The sequence below is a fragment of the Equus quagga genome, chromosome 11 (genome assembly GCF_021613505.1).
Source record: "Equus quagga isolate Etosha38 chromosome 11, UCLA_HA_Equagga_1.0, whole genome shotgun sequence".
Taxonomy (NCBI): domain Eukaryota; kingdom Metazoa; phylum Chordata; class Mammalia; order Perissodactyla; family Equidae; genus Equus; species Equus quagga.
Window position 1 is genome coordinate 100,394,387 of NC_060277.1, and position 26,240 is coordinate 100,420,626.

The following is a 26,240-nucleotide window of genomic DNA, read 5'->3' on the forward strand; positions in this document are numbered from 1 at the left end:
TTGAATAGCCTTTTCTTTGTCTGATGTTTCATAATGTTACTTTCTCATGTATGAAGTTCCTTTGTTTATGTACAAGTCTGTTTTCTGGGTTCTTTATTCAGTTGTTTCCTTATTCTTTGATTAAATATTTCTATTTGATCCTAATAATTCCTATTATTCAACCATTGTTGTTTTCACGTTTCTTAGTTCCTTAGGAGAAAAATACAAAATGGTAGTACTCTAGTAAGAACCTTACTAATGACAAGTTTAGGGAAAGGAATATTGTTTTTGAATTTGGTATATTACATTTACCAAGGTCATGTTGTTAGCTTTAATAGTGTTTTTTCCTTAAAACATTTTGCTTTCAGATTTCTATTTTCATTGCCATCATTATAACAATCAAGTAATACAGTAAAGATTAGTACCACAGTACCTGGTATTATGCTAAATACTTTAACAAACATATTTGTTTATAAATATAAACCAGTAACAACGAAGTATTATTTAGGCATATAGGATAAAGTATAACGTATTTGAAAAAAATTTGAAGCATATGTAGATAATACGTGATTTTTTTGATTTTTTTATCTTGGTTTTTCAATGAGTGTCAGTACATTTAAACATACTTATTAGTCAAAAGAGAAAGATGTGCTTTTTCTTGGGAGTGAAGTGTGGAGGAGGAGATTTGATTTTTTTGTTTTATTGAGGTCATAGTAGTTTATAACATTGTGAAATTTCAGTTGTACATTATTATTTGTCAGTCACCATATAAATGTGCCCCTTCACCTGTTGTGTCTATCCCCCAGCCCCCACCTCCCTTCCCCCTGGTAACCACTAAACATTTCTCTTTGTCCTTGTGTTTGTTTATCTTCTATGTATGAGTGAAATCATACGGAGTTTGTCTCTCTCTCTCTGGCTTATTTTGCTTAACATAATACCCTCAAGGTCCATCCATGTTGTTGTGAATGGAACAATTTTGTCTTTTTTTAATGGCTGAGTAGTATTCCATTGTGTGTGTGTGTGTGTGTGTGTGTGTGTGTGTGTATAGACACCACATCTTCTCTATCCAGTCATCAGTCAGTGGGACTTGGGTTGCTTCCACATCTTGGTTATAGTGAATAATGCTGCACTGAACATAGGGGTGCATAAGTCTCTTTAAATAGGTGACTTCAAGTTCTTTGGATAAATACCCGGTAGTGGGATAGCTGGGTCAGATAGTATTTTTATTTTAATTTTTTGAGAAATCTTCGTACTGTTTTCCACAGTGGCTGCATTAGTTTGCGTTCCCCCCTGCAGTATATAAGGGTTCCCTTTTCTCCACACCCTCCCCCGCTTTATCTCCCCAAATCCCCCCTGGTACATAGTTGTATATCTTAGTTGCAGGTTCTTCTAGTTGTGGCATGTGGGACGCCACCTCAACGTGGCCTGATGAGCGGTGCCATGTCCACGCCCAGGATCCAAACCAGTGAAACCCTGGGCCACCTCAGCAGAGTGTGCGAACTTAACCACTCAGCCACGGGGCCAGCCTCTAACCAGCTCTTAGTTTCAGTGATCTTTTCTACTGTCATTTGTTTTAATTTCATTTATTTCTGCTCTGATTTTTATTATTTCCCTCCTTCTGCTGACTTTGGGCTTCGTTTGGTCCTTTCCTAATTCTGTTAGGTTTGGTTGAAGACTGCTTATTTTAGATTTTTCTTGTTTGTTGTGGTGGGCTTTGAATTTCCTTCTTAGGACCACTTTTGCTGCATCCCATGAGTTGGTATGGTGTATTTTCATTTTCATTTGTCTCCAGAAATTTTTTGATTTCTCCTTTAATTTCTTCAATGATTCATTGGTTGCTCAGTAGCATGTTGTAAAATGTTTCCACATCTGTGTCCCTTTCCTAGCTTTTTTCTTGTAGTTGATTTCTAGTTTCATAGCATTATGATTGAAAAAAAGATGCTTGATGTGATTTCAGTCTTCTGAAATTTATTGAGGCTTGCCTTGTTTCCCAGCATAGGGTCTATCCTTGAGAATGTTCCATGTGCGCTTGAGAAGAATGTGTATTCTGCTGTTTTGGATGGAGTGTTCTATATATATCTATCAAGTCCATCTAGTCTAGTTTTTCGTTTAAGTCTAATATTTCCTTGTTAACTTTCTGTCTGGATGTTCTATCTCTTGGTGTAAGTAGAGTATTAAGGTCCCTTGCTATTATTGTGTTGTTGTTAATATGTCCTTTTAGGTTTGTTAATAGTTGCTTTATGTACTTTGGTGCTCCTTTGTTGGCTGCATATATATTTATGTGTTATGTCTTCTTGGTGGAGTGTCCCTTTTGTCATTATATATTGCCCCCCTTTGTCTCTCATTACCTGTTTTATCTTGAATTCTACTTTGTCTGATAAAGTATGGCAACACCTGCTTTCTTTTGTTTGCCATTATTTTGGAGTATTGTCTTCCATCCATTCTCTCTGTGCCTGTGTTTGTGTTTGGAGCTGAGATGTGTTTCCTGGAGGTAGCATGTTATTGGGTCTTGTGTTTTAATCCATCCCATCTTTTGATTGGAGAATTCAATCCATTTATATTTAGAGTGATTATTGATATATGAGGGCTTAATGCTGCTATTTTATCACTGGTTTTCTAGTTCTTTTGAATTTCCTTTGTTTCTTGTCCTGTGTATTTTGGATGGCCAATTCAGTTAGATTCTTTTCTATGATGGTTTTCTTAGTTTTCTCTTTACTTATCATTTGTGTCTCTGTTCTGATCAGTTAGGCTCTTTTCTATGATGGTTTTCTTAGTTTTCTCTTTATTTATCATTTGTGTCTCTCTTCTGATTATTTGTTTAGTGGTTACCATGAGGTTTGTATAAAAAATCTCATAGATAAGATAGTCCGTTTTCTGATAGCCTCTTATTTCCTTAAACTAAACCAATTCCATCCCCTGCCTCTTCCTCTTCTAAGTTATTATTGTCCCACCTGTTTCCATCTTGTGTTGTGAGTTTGTGGTTAAAATGATGAGATTATATTTACTTTTGTTGTTTTCCTTCCTTTTATCTTTAATGTTATAATTAAGTGTTAGCTAACCTGTTCTGATAGAAAGCTGCAGTTTTCTGATTTTGTTTACCTATGTATCTCCTTGCTCAAGGCTTTGTAGCCCCCCATCTTTTTTTGGGGGGGGAGTTATGAGGGACTTCTTGAGCATATCTTATAGGGAGATGTCTTGTGGTGATGAACTCCCTTAGCTTTTGTTTATATGGGAAAGTTTTTATTTCTACATCGTATCTAAAGGGTATTTTCACTGGATAGAGTATTCTTGGCTGAAAGTTTTTGTGTTTCAGAATTTTGAATATATCATTCCACTCTCTCCTATCCTGTAAGGTTTCTGCTGAGGAATCTGTTGAAAGCCTGGTAAGGGTTCCTTTGTATGTTATTTTTTTCTGCCTTGCTGTCCTTAATGTTTTTTCTTTGTCATTGACTTTTTCCAGCTTTACTACTATATGCCTTGGAGAAAGTCTTTTTACACTGATATAGTTAGGAGATCTATTGGCTTCTTTCCCTTGTATTTCCAGCTCCTTCCCCAGGTTTGGGGAGTTCTCAGCTGTTATTTCTTTGAACAAGTTTTCTGTTCCATTATCCTCTTCTCCCTCTTGAATACCTATAATTCTTATGTTGCATCTCCTAATGAAGTCACATATTTCTCAGAGAATTTCTTCATTTATTTTTAGTCTTAGTTCTCTCTCCTCCATCTGAAGCATTTCTATTATATTATATTATATTTTTGTCTTCTAGACTGCTGATTCATTCTTCCATAATATCAGCTCTGTTATTTAGAGATTCAGATTCTTCATCTCATGCATTGTGTTTTTAATCTCCAACATTTCTGATTTGTTCTTCTTTACAGTTTTAGTCTCTTTTGTGAAGAAGTTCCTGATTTCTTTGAACTGTCTGTATTTTCTTGTAACTGGAGTTTTTTTATGATAGGTATTTTGAATTCTCTGTCATTTAGTTGATAAATTTCTGTGCCTTCAGGATTGATTTCTCAGTGCTTGTCATTTTCCTTCTGTTCTAGAGAATTAATATATTTTTTCATACTGTTTCTGTGGATTTGTGCCTCCACATAGTGATAGTATCTGGTCACAGCTTCCACCTGCCACCAATGGGTGATGGTCAAGAGCTATGTATTCTGAGCCCACTGTGATCTGTGGGTTTCTCGCTCCAGCCACTGGCTGCTTTTCTATCTGTGCAGTGCTCTGGCCCACTGGCTGAGCTGGATTGCTGGGTGGGGGGAGGGGCACTTTTTTTTGCCTGCATGACCACGGGGGTGTTCTCACTCTGCCCTCACTATCTGCTTTTCCGAGGTGCTAGTGTGATGAAGACACCCCTGCAATAGCTTAGTCACCTCTGTGTGGGGCTTGCCCATGGACTGTGAAAGAACTTGGAGAGTGATGGTATTCCTGTGGAGGGCTGCCCTCCCTCCCCCCTACCCCCTGAGCCACATGGTCCAGAGCCCAGAGTCACTGCCACTGGAGGAAGGACAGAAGCTCCCCTTGCTTTCTTCCACTTACTCTGGGGGGTCCAGCACCTCCACCTTCAGCCGTCTGGCTTCGTGGGTCTCTCAGACGTCTTTTGTGTTGTGTGAATGTCTTCTCTTGCTTTATGAATGTCCTTTTTGTTGTATTTTAGGGAGGAGAGTCTGATGGGAGAGCTCACTCTGCTATGATGCTGATGTCACTCCAAGATTTGATTTTTAGTTTATCAGTAGCTATCATTCTATCTTTTTAGGGAGTAAGAGGAATGAATATAGGGGTTAATTTTATTGTGAACTATGTGGCATAAAACAGAAATTCTCTGTTACTGGTGTCTTTGAAACTTACTTATCTTCATATATGAAAGCAAGAATTTTGGATGAAAACCATTTTATCCTGATTGCCCAGGTACATAGTAGTTGTTTCTCAGGTTTCTGCTCTAGATATCCTGAGGGTAGAGATCAGAAACTGAAAGAAAGGCAATGTTAGGGAAACAAAGGGAGATCTAATTAGAAGCTAGAGAAGTAGAACCTTAGAGACCATGTTAAGAATTTTTATCTATTCTGATGGGAGATCATTTAAACATTTTAGTGTATGTGCTGTGGAAGTGAGCACTGTTTAAACATTTTGAACATTAAATGGGATAATGATTAGATTTGTATTTCTCAGTCATTACTCGGCTACTTTGTGGATAAGTGTTTAGAAGAGAATGGTTATAGGAACGGATGCAGGTTGAAGATGGAGACAGGTGGATGGATTCAAGAGACACTTAGGAAGGAAAATCAACAATATTTGGTGATGAATTCATTGAGATGGGAGCTCTGATAGAGTACCAGGTTTGAAGGCATGAGAGGAAGATTAGAATGTAATATTTGGATATTTAGAGTGTGAGGTATATTTGAGACATTCAAATAGAGATTTCAAAAAGTCAGTTGTTAAATATGTTCCTTTCCAGTTTTCACACAAATAGATGAATAAGGAGCTCCCTAGTAGAATAATGGATTTAAATGTAAAACATAAATGTTTGAGTTGAGAGTGGAGAATCATTACAGAACTCTTGTTTGAGAATGACTCACTTGGTTTTCAAAAAAAATCAAGGGATTAAATAATTTCACTTCTAGCTGTTCGTGTTTCCCTCCATCTAGTTCTAGATCTAGAATTGATGACCATCTAATTCTAGATCTAAAATTGATGAGGTGCAAAGTACAGGTAAAGATTACATCAAATTTTAAGTCAAATGCTCGGTTAAAGTGGCTTATTATTTCTCCTTCCCATCACCTGTCTTCTGTTCTCTGTCTTGGTTAATGACATTATAATCATTCCAATGAAATTCCCAAATCAAGAATTCTGACATTCAGAATTCCCTTTCACTCATTTCACTTATGCAAATTAATTAATTCAACAGCTATTGTTTGAGCACCTACTATGTATCAGATACTGTTCTAGGCTCGGGGGATAGAACAGTGGATATGAAATTATTTGCCTCTATGGAACTTACATTCTATTGGGAAGGATGGCCAAAATTAAAATAAATAAGTAAAATATAGAATACGTTAATGATAACTACCAAGGAGAAAAATGAAGCAGTGAAGGGAGAAAAAAGTATGCCCGTGTAATTGTGCTGCATGTGGGAGCATGATTTTAGGTAGGGTGGTAAGGGAAGGCATTGTTGAGGAGACATTTAAGTACATACTTGAAGGAGGGGAAGAAACAATCCATACTGATATCTGAGAGAAAAGTATTTCAGGCAGAGGCTTTGATATGGTTACATTCTTGGAATCTTTAAAGTGTGAGGGTAATCAATATGCTTCAGTGAAGTCAGAGAGATAAGAGTAGTAGATGAAGTCAGAGAGGTAATGGGGGCCAGGTTATGTAGCATCTTGATCTAAGCACTTTGACTTTTACTCTTATTAAGATGGGAAATCTTTGAAGTGTTTTGAGGAGAGGAGTATCATGATTGATTTGTGTTTTAACAGAACAATTGTGATTGCTGTGTTGAGAATAGATGGAAGCCAGGCTGCAGCAGATGCAGAGAAACCAGGTTATAGAAGAAGGTGGCTTGGACTAGGGTGGAAGTAGCAAAGGGTGAAAAGTAGTTTGGATATATTACGAAGGTCCAGCTGACAGGATTTACTGTTGGATTGTGTGTGTAGTGTGAGAGAAATAGAGGGGTTAAGGATGACTCCAAGGTTTTTGACTTGAGCAGCTAAATGAATGGAGTTGCTATGTACAGAGATGAGGAAGATTGTGAGAGGAACAGGTTTATGGGGGAATATTAGGACATGTTAAATTTTGAGATGCCTGTTTGATATTCAAAGTAGAGATGTAGGGTAGGCAGCTTCATGAGTATTGAGTTCATGGATGAGATCCAGGCTAGAGGAATCATCAACATATAGATGAAACATAAAACCATGAATCTGTTTTGGATAACCAAGGGAATGTACTTGGCAAAGAGTATAGACTAGAAAAGTGAGCCCTGGGGCACTAACATTAAAAGATTGAGGGTGTCGGCCCTGTGGCCAAGTGGTTAAGTTTGTGCGCTCTGCTTTGGCAGCCCGGGGTTTCGCTGATTCTTATCCTGGGCACAGACCTAGCACCACTCATCAAGCCATGCTGAGGCAGCGTCCCACATAGCAGAGCCAGGAGGACCTACAACTAGAATACATAACTATGTACTGGGGAGCTTTGGAGAGAAAAAGAAGAAGAAGAAGAAAAAAAGATTGGCAACAGATGTTAGCTCAGGTGCCAGTCTTTAAAAAAAAAAAAGAGATTGGGGCGATGTGAAAGAACAAACCAGGGAGACTGAGAAGAAGATGGAGCCACAGAGGTAGTAAACTGTATTATATTGGAAGTTAAGTGAAGAGAAAGCTTTTAGGAAAAGAGAATGATTAACTGTATTAAATGTTGTTGATAAATCAAAAAAATAAGAAAAGTGAAAACTGACCATTGGATTTAACAATGGACTTTATAGGAGATCTTGGTAAGTGTGAATTTTCTGGAGTGGTGTGGGCAAAAGCCTGATGGGAATATATTCAGTGAAGAAAGGGAAAAGAAAATTGTAGATAGTGATTAGACACAATTCTTTTAAATGGCTACAAAGTCTTTGCAATTCTCCATCCCACATATTCCATGAACCTACTCTTTCCTCTTTATTCTCAATGTTAGTGCATTTATTCAGGCTTTCCTTTCCTCTGGGCTCATTGCAGTGATCTTGCCTTTAGTCTATGACCTCATAGTGCCAACTTATATACACTTGCCAAATTTGTCTTTCGAGAACACTAGTCAGATCATGCTACTCCCTGCTTAATGCCTTTCATTTTCTTCTGCACGCTTACAGAATAAAGTTCAAATTGATCATCATGAATAATTATGCCTCTTGTGATTATATGTCTGCCAACTTTTCTACTTTGTATCCTGCTTCTTCCTCATCCTTTCTGTGCTCCAGCCATACCAAACTCTTTAATTTCCCTAAGTGCACCATAGTCTTTTATTCCTATCTGTCTTTGCAAATAAAATCTGGTACTGTTCCCGAACATCCCTTCTCTTACTTAGAAGTTATAGCTTTCCTGAGATCCAGGTTAATGTGAAGAAGCAGAGGCTATTCTCATTTTTAGGAAACTTTACATCTAGATGACATCATCATCTTGGTAGTATAACTTCTCAAGCCCAGCTCAAAGGAGTAAATTTAGACTAGTTAACTATAGGTTAAGCCCTTTTCCACATTACACAGTGTTATCCCAGTTTAGTCTACAAACCCTCAAAGTCACCAAAATAAAGAATGATTAGTAATAAACAGAAAAAAAGAGATCAGAGAGAGAACCTATGAATGTAATCTTTGCCCTCAATTTGTCATATTCATCTGTGCAATTAGTATCTTTTACCTCTAGCATCTGTCTGATAGCACTAGAAAATTTCAAATGGGTCCAGTTCATCACTATATCACAGCACCACACTTAATCTCTACTAGCATTTCTCAGCTTTGGCTGCACATTGTAATCATCCAGGGAGTTTTAAAGAAATATTTGTGCCTAGATCTAACTCTCAGAGATTCTTACTTAATTGATCTGTGGGGTAGCTTGAACGTAAGGATTTGTAAAAATCCCTGGATTCCTAGATCAGTCTAACGTGCAGCCAAGATTGAGACTCATATTTATCCTCTTCAGCATCCAGTTTCAACAGAGAACACCAAAAATTAAGTATGTTTGTATTTTACACTTCTTGTTGACATTCACTTATATTTTTAACTGTTATAAGTTTCTATGCTGGACTTCTTTTCAAAACTCCAGTTTCACAGAACATTTAAAAAGTATACATTAACAAAAACAAAGAAACGCAAAATTCCTTCTATCTCTATCATTCTTTGAATCTAAGAAGTGCTTATATCTAGAGATATCTATGCTTACTAAGAAACTCCATGTAGAGAAAACTGTTAAATTAAGCTCAAGCATTTAAGTGAGTTATACTGAGTACCCAGTTGGAAGGGAAAAAGTTTGAAATCAGAGATTATTTCAAATTTACCTTGGAATTTTTCATCTTTTTGTGGTCTCCTACAACTGTACTGTTAGAGCTCCCTAACATGTCATGAGATATGAAAATAAACTATATTCCCTTTTGCAAGGAGGTGACATAGAATGGTGGAGAAGAGAACAGGCTTTAGAATCAGGCCTAGTTTCAAATCCTGGATCCTGCACTTACTCTGTAACTATGGTCAAGTTTGCTTAAAGTCTCAACTCCTGTTTCCTCATCTATTAAAAAGAAAATATTTATTTCATAAGGTTTTATTGAAAGTTGAATGAAATAAATTTGTAAAACTTAGCATAGTGCCTGGTACATAGTAAAGACCAAATAGCTAATGGCTATTTTCATTAACATTGGCACAGTCTAAGAAGCTAGAGCTTCACTTTTCAGTTATGTAGCATATGTATGTATACATATTCATATACTTAGTTTCATTCTATTGGTGGTATGTACAGTCATGTGTTACTTAACAATGGGGATATATTCTGAGAGATGCATCATTAGTTGATTTTGTCATTGTGCAAATATCATAGAGTGCACTTACACAAACCTAGATGGTATAGTTTACTACACACCTAGGTTATATGGTACTAACCTTATGGGACCACCATCATGTATGCAGTCCATTGTTGACCGAAACGTCATTATGAGGCACATGACTATACTCTTGAAATGATATGATGAGAATGGCAATTTGCCTCTGTGGTCTTCCTCCTGAAAACCTATAACCCCAGTCTAATCATGAGAAAAACATCAGACAAACCCCAAATGAGATTCTACAAAATTCCTGACCAGTACTCCTCAAAACTGTCAAGGTCACCAAAAACAAAGAAAGTCTGAAAAACTGCCACAGTCTAAGGAGCCCAAGGAGACAGCATGACTAAATGTAATGTGGCATCATAGAATGGAAAAAAGGCATTAGATAAAAACTAAGGAGGGGCTGGCCTGGTGGCCGAGTGGTTAAGTTTGCGTGCTCCACTTCGGCAGCCCTGGGTTTTGCTGGTTTGGATCCTGGGCACGGACACGGCACCACTTGCCAGGCCGCGCTGAGGCAGCATCCCACATGCCACAACTAGAAGGACCCACAACTAAAATATACAAATATATGTACTGGGGGTACTTGGGGAGAAAAAGCAGAAAAAAAAAAAAGAAGATTGGCAACAATTGTTAGCTCAGGAAATCTAAGTAAAGTGTGGACTTTAGGTAATAATAATATATCAATATTGATTCATTAGTTTTGACAAATGACTACACTATTCTAAGATGGAAAGCCAGGTGTAGAGTTTATGGGATGCCCCTGTACTACCTTAGCAACTTTTCTGTAAATCTAAAACTATTGTAAAATAAAAAGCTTATTTAAAAGAAAACAAGCGAAAAAAAAATACATTGTAAGACACCTTTATTTTTAACAGAGTTACTCTGTTAATTTAATTCAGTGTTGGGCTTGACATTTTGTATATTTATTGTGCACCTTGAAAGCACAGTCATCAACTTTTAGAATACTGGCATTATTGCTGGTGATTTCTCCACTTACAATTAGCTAGTCTGCTTTGTTTCCCTGTTATTAGTCATCATCATTGATGCATAGCTACATCGTGAGAATCAAAACATTCTGTGTTTAGCAGAACTTTTCTTGAGCTTGAATAGACTTTCTTGGACATTTTATATGCCTTAGGCAAATATAGATTAATAACTTCATAGGAAAAGTTATTTTTCTTTTTTAAATTTAGAGTATACAACCTAGGTCTGTGAAAACCTGTGAACTTGCCACTTTTATATTCTGCCAAGCTTTGAAAATATTTTGTAGTGTACTTTTGAAAAATATTAGCTATAGTATCAATGGCATTATGTTAATCAGTGTATTTTAGTTAGTGTAGAATGCTTTCTTTTTAGAGGAAGAGACACAGTAGATGTTTTCTTAAGAACCAAATCACTTTTAGGTAGGTCTGGGCTTACCTATGAAAATTCTTATTGGTAAATGAAGATCATCGAGATTGATATGGAAATAAGGTCAGAGTGCTTTGGAATACTGTTGCTCATCTTTTCTTTTTATATTTATAGTTTAGATAAGAAAAGGAAAACACTAAACTCAAACTGTATCTCAAACTATATCAATACCACATATTGTTTTTTTTCTTGAACTTGATTTTATATACATTAATTTTAGAGCTGGCCTTTGACAAAATTAGTTCCACAATTTGTTTTGTTAAGAAAACCCACTCCATACCAGACTCCAAGTTGGTGCTGAAAATAGCAACATGAAAAAGTCTTTCAGAGGCACACTTTGAACATTTTACAGTCCAGAGATAGTCATATGAATAATTAACTATTATACAGTGTATCTGTATAATGTGCTATGGAAGCACGGAAGAGGGAACACTTAATTCCTCCTGGTAGGCATTCAGAAAGTCTTTATAGAGAAGATAGGAAATGACATTTAAGCCATCTTTTGGTAAAAGGACGATGTTGTTGATCTTGATAATGATAGATAAAGATTCCAGTTATCATTTAATAAGTGTTTACTTAGTGCCAGACGGCCTGATGTATTTTATGTACATTACTACATTTGTTTCTCACCACAACTCTGTAGGAGATTACTATATCAACTTCACAGATAAGGAAACTGAGATTCAGAGAATTTAATTAATTTTCGTAAGGTCATATAAATAATAGTAGTTCGAAGGTTGAATCCAACTCAGCTCTGCTAGATGCAAGGCACCATTAATTCATGTTGAATACAATTTCATTATATGGTCAAGTAGAGGTAACTGCATTTTAGGCAGAGGAAACAGTATGAATAAATTGATGGAGACCTTGTAATGCATTTCCTCTTTGAATATCATCAAGTAGTTTGGTGCTGCCAAAGTATAGAGAAGTGGGTTATTTAGGATTTTATGGTGGCAAGTAGCAGAAAGTTTGACTCAGAATTGCTTATAGCAGGAATTAGCAAACTTTTTTCTGTGAAGGGACAATAGTAAATATTTTAGGCTTTGCAGGCCATATAGTTGCTGTTGCAGCTACTGAACTCTGTCATTGTAGTGCAAAAGCAGCCATAGACTGTATGTAAATGAGTGATCTTGAGTGTGTGCTAATGAAACTTTATTTGTAGACACTGAAACTTGAATTTCATGTAATTTTTGTGTGTCACAAAATAATTATTCTTTTAACTTTTTTCCTATCATTTAAAAATGTAAAAACCATTCTTAGCCCACTAGCAGTCCAAAAATAGGTGGCAGGCCTGATTAGATTTGTGGGCTAGTTTACTGACCTCTGGTTTATAAAATGAAGGGAATTTATTGGATTATAAATTATCCAGAGATATTATAATTGGATTATAAAACTACCCAGAGATAGTGTAGTTTTCTTCAGTAAGTCAGTGTCCAAAAAGGACTTTGGTGTCTTCCATCTCCCTACACTAATTTTTGTAGAGTTAACTTTATCCTATGGTTTATTCCCCTTGTGTTTACAAGATGGCAGCCAGAATATACAGATTCTCCATGGGGCATCTTCTATGTCTAGGGAGAGATGAGATCTCTTCCAGGAACTCTTTCTCTTTCTTGGACTTAATCCCATCAGGTTTCACCCCACCCACTCCATAGGAACCATGCTAAATCATCTACATTGACTAAATTTAATGATCAATTCTTAGTCTTCATATTACTTGACCTATCTACATTTGATCTTGTCCCTTCCATAAAACCCTTTCTTTACTTGACTTCTGTTCTTTTCTAGTTTTGTTCCTATTCTCTGGCCACTACTTCTTATTGTCTGCTGGTTTCTCCTCCTATCCCCAGCCTGCCCATGTTGGTTTCAGTCCCAAGGCTTAGTCCTCTGATCTTTTCTGTCTCTCTGTCTCATCTATACCCCCTTCCTTGAGGATGTCATACAGTTTAAATATGTACTGATGGCATATGTATATCCATCTCTCCTTACTTATCCGATAGGCATCTCAAACTTCGTATATCTAAAACTGAGCTCCAAATACTTGTCTCATCACCAAACCTATTCTCATAGACTTTTCTATCTCAGTAAATTGCAGAGCTGTTGTTTGGACCAAAAATATTGGAATTACTCTTGACTTCTTTTTTCATCTTTCTCTTCTGACAGCGGATTCTCTCCTCTGCACCTTCAGAGTATATCCAGAATCTGACCTCTTCTCACCTTGGGCTACTCACTTAGTCCAAGTGTTCATCGTTCTTCTGGATTTTTGCAGTAACTTCTTCACTGGTCTTTGTCTGCTTCTGCTCTCCTTTCCCCTCAGTACCCCTCTGACCACCAGCTTAATGATTTCTTTGTTATAGTAGAGGGCAGTGGAGAGTCTTGAAAAAACACAGATTTTGAAGCCAGATAATTTTAATTTTAAGATTGCTACTTACTAGCAATGTGATTTTGGGAAAATCACTTTACTTCTCTGAATCTCAATCTTACATTTAAAATGAGTGTAATACTTGTTTCATAGAATTATTATTATTATTAAATGAGATAATATTGTAAAGACCCTACTGGCACTGTTGCCAGGAGAACAGATACTGAACAAGTTCTGATTCCTTTTCTCTTTTCTACCGCAAACAGATGAGCTGCTTTTCATCTCTATGGTTGTCAGAGTGCTTATGTTGCCAGGGAACATCTTATGTATGTACCTCTTTGTAAGTGACCTTTGGCTAATAAATAAATCTGGTTTGTGTTCCTGATCCTTCCTTTTGCATTCCTTTAAATTTCACTCGTGCCCTCCAATTCATGTCTTCCCCTGTTGGCATTAAGTGTATACAATTCTTGCAGATTCATAGCTGGATAGTAAAAGGGACCAGAGATCATACCTGAATAGTAAGATTGTAATCTATATGTATTGTATTCCATCCAGTTTTAATACCATCCACCTCTTCTTTTAGGGTCATATATTTAAGTTTCTAAAGGAGAATTAAAGATAACCAATTTCAAAATTATAATTCATAAAATCTAATCTAATATTTATTCTAGCACATTATTTGGCTGAGAACACTAAAGATGAGCTTGAGTACCAAATTCAAAATCACTTGTTTATCTTTCAACTGTAACATTTTGATCCTGGATTGAGAAGAATAATCATTTAAAGTATCCTCTTCTTGCAGGAAAGAAAATATTTTTCTTGAAATTGTTCACACGCTTTTTTATTAGACTTTCTCTAACTTAAATCCCTTCATAGGAAATCACTGAATACTGAATATCCCTACAGAGATAGTTGGTATTTCTTTACTAGGACTAGTTTAGTGCTTTAATACACCTGAGTTGAAAACTGTCTACCCTCTGAGGTAAATTCTCCTTATGACATTTTCAACTTTGAAGTAATGGGAATAGGAAATCTATTAACAATGTTTCTCATTATTTAAGGTAATTTGTTTTATATTACTTGCTGGGTTTAACTCATTATGCTGATAAAAAACAAATGTTCTCTGATGATTATTTCAAATCCAGGAAATCTAAGCTCTGATTTTAAAAGCTAGCACTTGAATTGGAGGGCTAGGTCTTTTCTTTTTTATTTCTGTACCTGTTACATTGGTGGGTTCTCCTCTGAAAAGTTCATAGTATATTTGAAGTAAGTCTTTAACTCAAGTTAGGTGAGTAAATTCTAACTTCACAGACACGGCCCTGTCCTACCTTCTACACTACAGGGTGAGGTAATCAGTATTATGCAAATAACTTGACTGAAGGTCTTCTGTTTTGTCCATAAATGTAGATGTAAGTATTATGTGTGGGAGGTCTTATCTGTACTGAAGAAATTGTGTGTTAAGCAAAGCAAAAACATTCAAGTACTGTGTATCATTGCAGTCTTGCTATTTTGGATAATAGTTTCATTGGTTCCATAAGCATACCGTAACAAACACTTTTAAAGAGTTTGAAAGTTTTTTATACACCATCTTGGGGCAGTGGTGAGTTTATTATTTCAAAAACAATCTTTAACTATTTACCTTTACCTGAGAAGTAATCTCAACTTTTATGATTAGTCTCCACTGGGGTAAGATATGGTTAAGGCTTCAGTGTTAGAGGAGTGAATTGTTGAAGTTTACTGCAATGTATTTCTGTTTTAATTTGTAAAATTCAGGCAGTTAAGACATTTTAGATTATGCTGGTGTCAAAATTGGTGACTTTTTGTCTTGTCATTGGCTTGCTGACTGAAAACTATTTCTTAAACCATTTCTTGCCTACATTTTTCCTGTGAGTTGTTTTATTGCTACCCTTACACTGCAGATGCTGCAAATTTAATACTATTTGAAGTTTATTTTTGGTTATTTTTCTCCTATTATTGTTTAGGAAGACAGTGCTGGTGAGGGGAGATGTTTACGTTTTATTCATATTACTTCTCATACTTCAAGGATATGTTTTGATGTTAAAACAGAGAATGTGATGCATATATTTAATTTTATCCATATAGAAAAATCAGAAAAATGAAAATTTAAGACATAGCTGAATATGAGTGTTGCTCATTGTAACTGATTCCCAAGTAAAGGAGAAGAAGGATACTTGCATGACAAAATTAAGTGATCACTAAGAAGGAAAATAGACTAGAACTATATTTACACATCCTATTACCTGACATAAGATGCCATAGATTTCTGGGTATAGTTTTCTGTCTTTCTTTTTTTTTTTTTTTTTTTTTTTGGTGAGAAAGATTGTCCCTGAGCTAACATCTGTTGCCAATCTTCCTCTTTTTGCTTGGGGGAGATTGTCACTGAGCTAATATCTGTGCCAGTCTTCCTCTGTTTTGTCTGTGGGATGCTGCCACATCATGGCTTGATGAGCGGCTTGTAGGTCCATGCCCTGGATCTGAACCTGCAAACCCTGGGCCACTGATCAGAGCACGTGAACTTAATCACTATGCCACCTGGCTGGCCCTTGGGTATAGTTTTCTATTTTGATAAAGTGAATCTTTATTCCATGATAGTTTAACTCTTCATAATACCTTTTTTTCTTTATCTGTTGAAAGACCTGCATTGTTTGACCTTTAGAATTTCTCACAGTCTGAATTTCATTGATTGTATGCTTGGGAACACTTTAACATTTTCTTCAGTCCTTTGATTTCCCTGAAAACAAGTAGATTCAGAGGTTTGCCCAGACTCAAGTTTGACTGCTTTGGCAAAACTGTGGTTGTTGTGTTCCTTTCATGAAAGGGCATATTATGTTTGGTTTTTACTCTTTTTCGATGTTATTAGCCATAGATGCTGGTACCTGTAGAGCTATTAATTCATTGCAAGTTGTAAAATGGTGATATTCTATCTTTTGTTTCTCATTTATTATCTGGAATAATTTTATAAGGAGATCTCTCTTACATACTCTTTGGCTACTAGTAGTTTATGTAGGAAATATAGGATGAATTGCTTAATTCTTTAACAAATTTCCTTTTTACCTTCTATTTCTTTTAAGATCTTGTGTTATGGTTTTTTGTGCTTGCACTTCTTAATCTTTATTACTGAAATTATTTTTATTTCTAATTTTTTCTTGGTTTCTGTCTCCTCATCTCTGAGTTTTTCTGATTCTGATTTACATTCTTCTTTCCTCTATTATATAATTTCCTTATATCTCAAAAATATGTAAATATGATTTTTATTATGATAAAACATACAGCCCCAGGGATTATTTGATGTACCTTAGATAAAAAAGTGGCTGTAATTAATTTAGACATTGCTTTGAATCAAGGCTTCTAAACTGGAATTCTGTGAATAATGAGGCAGAAGAGAGTGTATATGCGGGTAGGGAAAGAACACTTTCACTTTCTTTAGATCTTCAGAGGGGAGTATAAAACAACTCCACAAAATAAGGGTAAGAACTTTGGTTTATGTAGGAAAAATCCTCAAATATTTTAATGATTGAGATTATAAGAAACAAAAACAAATGATAGATTTAGTAGTTTTAAGATGTAGATGGCACCAGAGAAGACATTACATCAGTTTCATTGTCTATTTGCTTATGCTCTTTCTGATTTTATGCAGATGGAGGGAGCGAGGAGCCACCGGATCGAAGACAGTCGAGTGTAGACTCTCGCCAGAGCCGCTCTGGGCAAGGTAAATTTTCATTAAATTTATTATTAAATTTAAAAGAAAAGGTGTCAGCCATTCCTTTCTAGTACTTAATCTAAAGACTAGAGTTTCTGCTGGGTCTAGTTTATATATTCTAATTTCTCATTTAGGGCTTTAAATGTTACAGTCTAAAAGGTCTGGGGCTGGCCCTGTGGCCGGCTGGTTAAAGTTCCACATGCTCCACTTTGGCAGCCCGGGTTCGCAGTTTGGGATCCCAGGCATAGACCTACTTCACTCGTCACCTGTGCTGTGGAGGCATCCCATATACAAAGTAGAGGAAGATTGGCACCAATGTTAGCTCAGGGCTAATCTTCCTCAAGCAAAAAAAAAAGGAAGATTGGCAACAGATGTTAGCTCAGAGTGAATCTTCCTCACCAAAAAAACAAAGAAAACCAAAAAAGATAAAATAAAATTTCTATATGATATCATTTATTCAAGATAAAAGAAAATGAAAAATGGTCTCATGTCATTTTAAAAAGATATTAAGCCTTTAAGTAATTTTGGAGCATTGTGGTATATGGCTGGATGTCACTTGTGGAATATAACCAAAAGTAAATTTTTAGCAGTAACATTTGTTGGAGTATTATCACACTGGCTTTTGAAAATTTTATCGGTGCAATATTTGTTGCCTTAGCTCTGTCAGAACAAATGGTTTTTGTTTGTAATTGCTGTGTTAAACTAGAGTCTTCTTATTTTCCTTTTCTGTTTAAAACTTATCATAGGCTTTTTACTGTTTTTTTTGGTTAAGATTTTTTTATATTTTTCCTTTTTCTTCCCAAAGTCCCCCGGTACATAATTGCATATTTTTAGTTATGGGTCCTTCTAGTTGTGGCATGTGGGATGCTGCCTCAGCATGGCCTGATGAGCGGTGCCATGTCTGCACCCAGGATCCGAACCGGTGAAACCCTGGGCCGCCTCAGCAGAGCGTGCAACGGGCCCACCCCTTTACTGGTTTTTTGAAGTGACAACTTCCAAACTGAGTAAAAATATTCTGTATCAGTGAAATCTTCACATAGGTGTTTCCTAACTAACTTGTTTAAAATTGCCTGACTAGCCCCTCCACATTCCTTTTTCTTCATTGTACTTATCATCTTTTTATTTATTTTCTTTTCTCTGTCCAAACTAGTATGAATGTTCCATGATTGCAGAGATTTTTATCTGTTTTAGTCATTGCTGTATCCCCAGTGCCAAGAACAAATACCCAGTATATAGTAATTACTGAATACATATTGTTGAATGAATGAAGTGATCTCAGAGAGAATGAGAATGGAGAACCTGAACTGTTAAATATATTACAAAATTTCAGGCAGTCATTGCTGAGTTTGGTTTTTAGAGAATCTTTACTTAAAAATAAAATAATGCTTAGATTTACATATGTGCTGTATTTTAATCCTGTAAAAGCTCCTGGTTCATTTACTCCATAATTGTTCCCTTTTTTCTTCAACTTTGCTTTTTCCAAATGTTAGAGTTGTACTATTTTTATAAAATTATTTGTTGCAGAATAAAAAGAGGAATAATGTATACAGGCAGATTTGGAAATTTTAACTTATACTAGTACTTAATTGTTCTTAAATGATATGCATGTATTATAAATGTGTCAAGAATTTGATTTTTCACTTTTTTCCCCTTTAGATATATTTTGATATAAAAAAGAAATTAAGAAAGAAAATGAATTGTAATATATAAGTATATCAAATCGACACATTGTACATGTGTTGTACAACATAATTAAACTTACAGAATGTTATATGTCAATAAACCTGGGCGAGAAAAAAAGAAAATGAACTCATGTATGTAAAACTCTAGAAAGGAAATTAGTACAAATTAATAGAAAGAAATTATACTAATTTTTATTAAATGTCTTAATTTTTATTAAATGTCACAGATATAGATGTGGGAGATTATTAATTTATCTTATGCCCTCTGAGCTGTGTCAGTTAAAATATTTTTCAAATCAATGTGTGTAATCGGATTTTAATAACAAAAACTGAACTTAATAACAACAAAACCAGTGCTTTCCATGATCTTGGGCATGACTACCTGATCTCAATAGAAGTCACCAGAAATTGTATCGTTATCAGAGTTAACTGATAGTAAAAGCATGTTTCTTACCTTCTTGGAGATTTTGTTTATAATATCACTTTATTCAAAAGAAAGAAAAAATACAAAGGTATCTATAATGAGTTGAAATGACTGAGAATCCATATTAGCAGGAGTAAAGAGATGGAATGAACACACACTTTGACTTTTGCTCCTTCCGGAAACCCACTAAAAGATCAGTAAAGGGGGATTGGAGAAGAGCCAATGTGAGCACAGTTTTAGAAACTGGAAACTAGATGAATAATTGAAAACTGAACTCTAAACTCAGTAGCAGAGAAAATCAAGAAAACAACCTGACTTACCCTCCAGATGCCTCAAAAAACTCAAGAGTGTCAGCATGGCAAAGTGGGGTTGAAAGGAGGATTGGTTGAAAGGCAGTTGAAGAGGCACTTGGTTTCTGGGACCTCCTCCTCAAAATTAACTAACCAGTCAGTTGGGCAAGTTCCTCACTCCCGATCCCTAACCTTGGCAAAGTCCCGAAATTTATTCTGTGGAGAGGGGAAAAATAGAGACTCTATAAACTGGGAGACGCCAGGTGTAGTTGAGGGCAGGAGTCCTATACTGAAAATAGGGGAATTGGACGCCAGCTGTCTTTATCTTGTGGGCTACCAGGATGCTGGCAGTTAGGCCTTCACATTCCAGGCTGGAGGTTGGAAGAGTCTTTTCTGACCATACACAATGTAGTCATCAGAGATTCCTTAAATAAACAGCCCAGCTAGATCACTCTATGTGTCAAAGCTTTCAATCAGCCTTATGGTCCTTTTCTCTGAAACATGAGCAGCTAACCAAGGATTACCAGATATTTTAGGAAACCCTCTAATGTGTGAAAGATAGAGTATAAAACAGAATAAAGCAACTTGGAGAAAACAAATTTCGCACAGGAAAAATTTAATAGAACCATTATTAAGATCCTCAGGGAAATAAGAGAAAATAATATAGTCTTGAAACAAGAACGAGATACTATAAAAGGGTAATATTCTGATTTTTAAAAGAGGCTCTTAGATGTTAAAATTCTGATAGCAGAAATCAGAAGCCTTGTAGAAGTATTAGAAAATTAATGTTGAAAAAAAAATCTCTGAAAAAGTTGAGCAAAAGGAGCAAAAAAAAGCAAAAAGTTGAGCAAAGTATAATCAAAAAGATTATAGAAAAGAAGTGAGGAGTGTTAAGAAACTTACAGGACTGGTTCAGGAATTTCAGTACATTCAGGTGTCACTTAATGACAGGGATATATGTTCTAAGAATTGCGTCAGGTGATATTGTTGTGTGCACATCATAGAGTGCACTTACACAAACCTATCTGTTATAGCCTACTACACACCTAGGCTATATACTAATCTTTTTTTTTTTAAATTGACATCACATTGGTTTACAACATTATATAAATTTCAGGTGTACATCATTATATTTTGACTTCTGTGTAGATTTCATTATCTTCATCACCAAAAGTCCAGTTTCTATCCATCACCATCCACACGTGCCCCTTTATCCCCTTCACCCTTCCCCCACCTTCTTCCCCTCTTATAACCATCAATCTGTTCTCCGTATCTACGTATTTGTTTATCTTCCACATATGAGTGAAGTCATGTGACTTATTTTGCTTAGTGTAATACCCTCAAGGTCCATCCAGCTTGTCCCAAATGGCACTATTTCATCTTTTTCTATGGTTGAGTAGTATTCCATTTGTATGTATATACCACATCTTCTTCATCCATTTATCCATTGATAGGCAATTACATTGCTTCTAAGTCTTGGCTATTGTGAATAATGATGCAGTAAACATAGGGATGCATGTATCTTTTCAAATTACTGTTTTCACGTGCTTTAGATAAATACCCAGAAGTGGAATAGTTGGATCCTATGGTGTTTCTATTTTTAATTTTTTGAGACATCTTCATACTGTTTTACATAATGTCTACATCAATTTACATTCCCACTAGCAGTGTATGAGGATTCTTTTTTCTCTATATCTTCTTAACACTTGCTATTTCTTGTCTTTTTCATAGTAGTCATTCTGATGGATGTGAGCTGTTACCTCACTGTAGTTTTGATTTGCATTTCCCTAGTAATTAGTGATGTTGAACGTCTTTTCATCTGTGTGTTGGCCATCTATATATCTTCTTTGGAAAAATATCTGTTCATATCCTCTGCCCATTTTTTGATTGGGTTCATTTTTTTCTTGGATTATATGAGTTCTTTGTATATTTTGGATATTACCCAAATGATTTGTACTATTTGTAATGATTTGTAAATATTTTCTCCGCGTTGGTGGGTCATCTTTTCTTTGCTGTGCAGAGGCTTTTTAGTTTGATGTAGTCTCATTTGTTTATTTTTTCTTCATGAGATTCAAAAAGGTATTGCTAAGACCGATGTCAAAGAGTATACTGCCTGTGTTTTCCTCTAGGAGTTTTATGATTTCAGGTCTTAACATGCAAGTCTTTAATCCCTTTTGAGTTAATTTTTGTGTATGGTGTAAGATAATGGTGTACTTTCATTCTTTTGCATTTGGCTGTCCAGTTTTCCCAGCTCCATTTGTTGATGAGACTTTCCTTTCTCCGTTGTATATCCTTGGCTCCTGTGTCGAAAATTAGTTATTCATAGACATGTGGTTTTATTTCTGGGCTCTCATTTCTGTTCCATTGATCTATGTGTCTGTTTTTGTGACAGCAACATGCTGTTTTGATTACTATTGCTTTGTAGTGTGTTTTGAAATCAGGGAGTGTGATACCTCCAGCTTTGTTCTTTTCTCTTAGGATTGCTTTGGCTATTCAGGGTCTTTTGTCCTTCCATATAAATTTTAGGATTCTTTGTTCTATTTCCATGAAAAATATCATTGGGATTCTGATTGGGATTGCATTGAATCTGTAGATTGCTTTAGATAATATGGACATTTTAACTATGTTAATTCTGCCAATCTGTGAGCACAGAATATCTTTTTATTTCTTTATGTTGTCTTCAGTTTTTTTTTTTAACTTTTTATTTAGATTATGATAGTTTACAACCTTGTGAAATTTCAGTTGTATGTTATTGTTTGTCAGTTGTGTTGTAAGCACACCACTTCACTCTTTGTGCCCACCTCCCACCCCCTGTTTCCCCTGGTAGCCACTAATCTGTTCTCTTTGTCTACATGTTTAACTTCCACCTATGAGTGGAGTCATACAGAGATTGTCTTTCTCTGTCTGGCTTATTTCACTTAACATAATACCCTCTAGGTCCATCAATGTTGTTGCAAATGGGGTGATTTTGTCTATTTTATGGCTGAGTAGTATTCCGTTGTGTGTGTGTATATATATATATATATATATATATATATATATATATATACACACCATATCTTCTTTATCAAATCATCAGTTGTTGGGCACTTAGGTTGCTTCCATGTCTTGGCTATTGTAAATAATATTGCAGTGTACATAGGGGTGCAGGGACTTTTGGAATTGCTGATTTCAAGTTCTTTGGATAGATACCCAGTAGTGGGATGGCTGGGTCATGTGGTATTTCTATTTTTAATTTTTTGAGAAATCTCCATACTGTTTTCCATAGTGGCTGCACCAGTTTGCATTCCCACCAGCAGTGTATGAGGGTTCCTTTTTCTCCACAACCTCTCCAACATTTGTTACTTTTTGTTTTAGTTATTTTTGCCATTCTAATGAGTGTAAGGTGATAGTGTAGTTTTGATTTGCATTTTCCTGATGATCAGTGATGAGCATCTTTTCATGTGCCTATTGGCCATCTGTATATCTTCTTTGGAGAAATGTCTGTTCATGTCCCCTGCCAATTTTTTTTTTTTAAGGTTTTATTTCTTCCTTTTTCTCCCCAAAGCCCCCTGGTACATAGTTGTATATTCTTCATTGTGGGTCCTTCTAGTTGTGGCATGTGGGACGCTGCCTCAGCATGGTTTGATGAGCAGTGCCATGTTCGCGCCCAGGATTCGAACCAACGAAACACTGGGCCGCCTGCAGCGGAGTGTGTGAACTTAACCACTCAGCCATGGGGCCAGACCCCCTGCCCATTTTTTTATCGGGTTGTTTGGATTTTTGTTGTTGAGTTGTGTGAGTTCTTTATATATCATGGAGATTAACCCTTTGTCGGATATATGACTTGCAAATATTTTTTCCCAATTGGTGAGTTGTTTTTTTGTTTCAATCCTGTTTTCCCTTGCCTTGAAGAAGCTGTTTAGTCTTATGAAGTCCCGTTTGTTTATTCTTTCTACTGTTTCCCTTGTCTGAGAAGACATGGTGTCCGAAAAGGTCCTTTGAGTACTGATGTCAAAGAGTGTCCTGCCTATATTTTCTTCTAGAAGCTTTATGGTTTCAGGTCTTTGATCCATTTTGAGTGTATTTCTGTGAATGGTGAAAAAGAATGGTCAATTTTCATTCTTTTACATGTGACTGTCCAGTTTTCCCAGCACCATTTGTTGAAGAGACTTTCTTTTCTCCATTGTATGCCCTTAGCTCCTTTGTCGAAGATTAGCTGTCTATAGATGTGTGGTTTTATTTCTGGGCTTTCAATTCTGTTCCATTGATCTGTACACTTGTTTTTGTACCAGTAGCATGCTGTTTTGATTACCGTAGCTTTGGTAGTATGTTTTAAAGTCAGGGATTGTGATGCCTCTAGCTTTGGTCTTTTTTCTCAGGATTGCTTTAGCAATTCGGGGTCTTTTGCCCCATGTGAATTTTAGGATTCTTTGTTCTATTTCTGTAAAGAATGTCATTGGGATTCTGATTCAGATTGCACTGAATCTGTAGATTGCTTTAGGTAGAACGGACATTTTAACTATGTTTATTCTTCCAATCCATGTACATGGAATGTCTTTCCATCTCTTTATGTCATCATCAGTTTCTTTCAGGAAAGTCTTGTAGTTTTCATTGTATAGGTCTTTCACTTCCTTAGTTAAATTCACCCTGTGGTATTTTATTCTTTTGTTGAGATTGTGAATGGTATTGTATTCTTGAGTTGTTTTTCTGTTAGTTTGTTATTAGAGTATAGAAATGCTACGGATTTATTTAAGTTGATTTTATACCCTGCAACTTTGCTGTAGTTGTTGATTATTTCTAATAGTTTCCCAGTGGATTCTTTGGAGTTTTCTATATATAAGATCATGTCGTCTGCAAACAGTGAGAGTTTCACTTCTTCACTCCCTATTTGGACTCCTTTTATTTCTTTTTCTTGTCTAATTGCTCTGGCCAAAACCTCCAGTACTGTGTTGAATAAGAGTGGTGATAGAGGGCATCCTTGTCTCGTTCCTGTTCTCAGGGGGATGGTGCTCAGTTTTTGCCCATTGAGTATGATGTTGGCTGTGGGTTTGTCATATATGGCCTTTATTATGTTGAGGTAATTTCCTTCTATCCCCATTCTGTTAAGAGTTTTTATCATAAATGGCTGTTGGATCTTTTCAAATGCTTTCTCTGCATCTGTTAAGATGATCATGTGGTTTTTATTCCTCAATTTGTTGATGTGATCTATCATGTTGATTGATTTGCAGATGTTGAGCCATCCCTGTGTCCCTGCTATGAATCCCACTTGATCGTGATGTATGATCCTTTTGATGTATTGCTGAATTCAGGTTGCCAAAATTTTGTTGAGAATTTTTGCATCTATGTTCATCAGCGATATTGGCCTGTAGTTCTCCTTTTTTGTGCTGTCCTTGTCAGGCTTTGGTATCAGAGTGATGTTGGCCTCGTAGAATGTGTTAGGAAGTGTTCCATCCTCCCTAATTTTTTGGAATAGCTTGAAAAGAATAGGTATTAAATCCTCTCTGGAAGTTTAGTAGAATTCCCCAGGAAAGCCATCTGGTCCTGGGGTTTTATTCTTTGGGATGCTTTTGATTGCTGTTTCAATCTCTTTCCTTGTGATTGGTCTGTTCAGATTGTTTCTTCTTGACTTAGCTTTGGGAGGTTGTAAGAGTCAAAGAATTTATCTGTTTCCTCTAGGTTATCCATTTTGTTGGCATATAGTTTTTCATAGTATTCTCTTATAATCTGTTGTATTTCTTTGGAGTCTGTTGATATTTCTCCTCTTCCATTTCTGATTTTATTTATTTGAGCCTTCTCTCTTTTTTTCTTTGTAAATTTGGCTAGGGCTTTGTCAATTTTATTTATCTTCTCAAAGAACTAGCTCTTTGTTTCATTGATCCTTTCTACTGCCTTTTTTTTGTTTCAATAGCATTTGTTTCTGCTCTGATTTTTATTATTATTTCTCCACCTGCTGACTTTGGGCTTTCTATGTTCTTTTTCTAATTCAGTTAAATGTTATTTAAGATTGCTTATTTGGGATTTTTCTTGTTTAAGTGTGCCTGTATTGCGATGAATTTCCCTCTTAATACAGCGTTTGCTGTATCCCATATGAATTGGTATGGCATGTTATCATTTTCGTTTGTCTCCAGGTATTTTTTTATTTCTTCTTTGATTTCTTCAATGATCCATTGTTGTTCAATAGCATATTGTTTAGTCTCCACGTCTTTGTCCCTTTCTCAGCTTTTTTCTTGTAATTAATTTCTAGCTTTATAGCATTATGATCGGAAAAGATACTCGTTGTTATTTCAATTTTTTTTAATTTATAGAGGCTTGCCGTGTTTCCCAACATATGGTCTGTCCTTGAGAATGTTCCATGCGTGCTTGAGAAGAATGTGTATTCTGCTTTTTTTGGATGGAGTGTTCTGTATATGTCTATTAAGTCCAACTGTTTTAGCTTTTCATTTAACTCCACTGTTTCCTTGTTGCTTTTCTCTCTGGATGATCTGCCCCATGATGTGAGTGGGGTGTTGAGGTCCCCTACTATTATTGTGTTATTTTTGATATCTTCATTTAGGTTTGTTGATAGTTGCCTTATGAACTTTGGTGCTCCTGTGCTAGGTGCATAGATATTTATAAGCGTTCTTTCTTCTTGATGTAGTCTCCCTTTGATCATTATATATTGCCCCTCTTTGTCTTTCTTTACCTGCCTTATCTTGAAATATACTTTGTCTGATATAAGTATTGTGACACCTGCTTTCTTTTGTTTGCCGTTAGCTTGGAGTATCGTCTTCTACTCCTTCTCTCTGAGCCTGTATTTATCTTTGGAGCTGAGATGTGTTTCCTGGAGGCAACAAATTG

At 36.0% G+C, this 26,240-nt stretch overlaps 1 protein-coding gene across 9 annotated transcripts in view; it reads left to right on the top strand.

Annotated features, from left to right (window-relative positions):
- Positions 1-26,240, top strand: part of TANC2 (tetratricopeptide repeat, ankyrin repeat and coiled-coil containing 2) — a 388,431-nt gene that overhangs the window by 101,388 nt on the left and 260,803 nt on the right. For all 9 annotated transcript variants that reach the window (XM_046676045.1, XM_046676044.1, XM_046676048.1 and 6 more), the window contains one exon: positions 16,963-17,034. In XM_046676045.1, the coding sequence (XP_046532001.1) occupies positions 16,963-17,034 (72 nt within the window). The remainder of the gene's footprint in view (positions 1-16,962; positions 17,035-26,240) is intronic.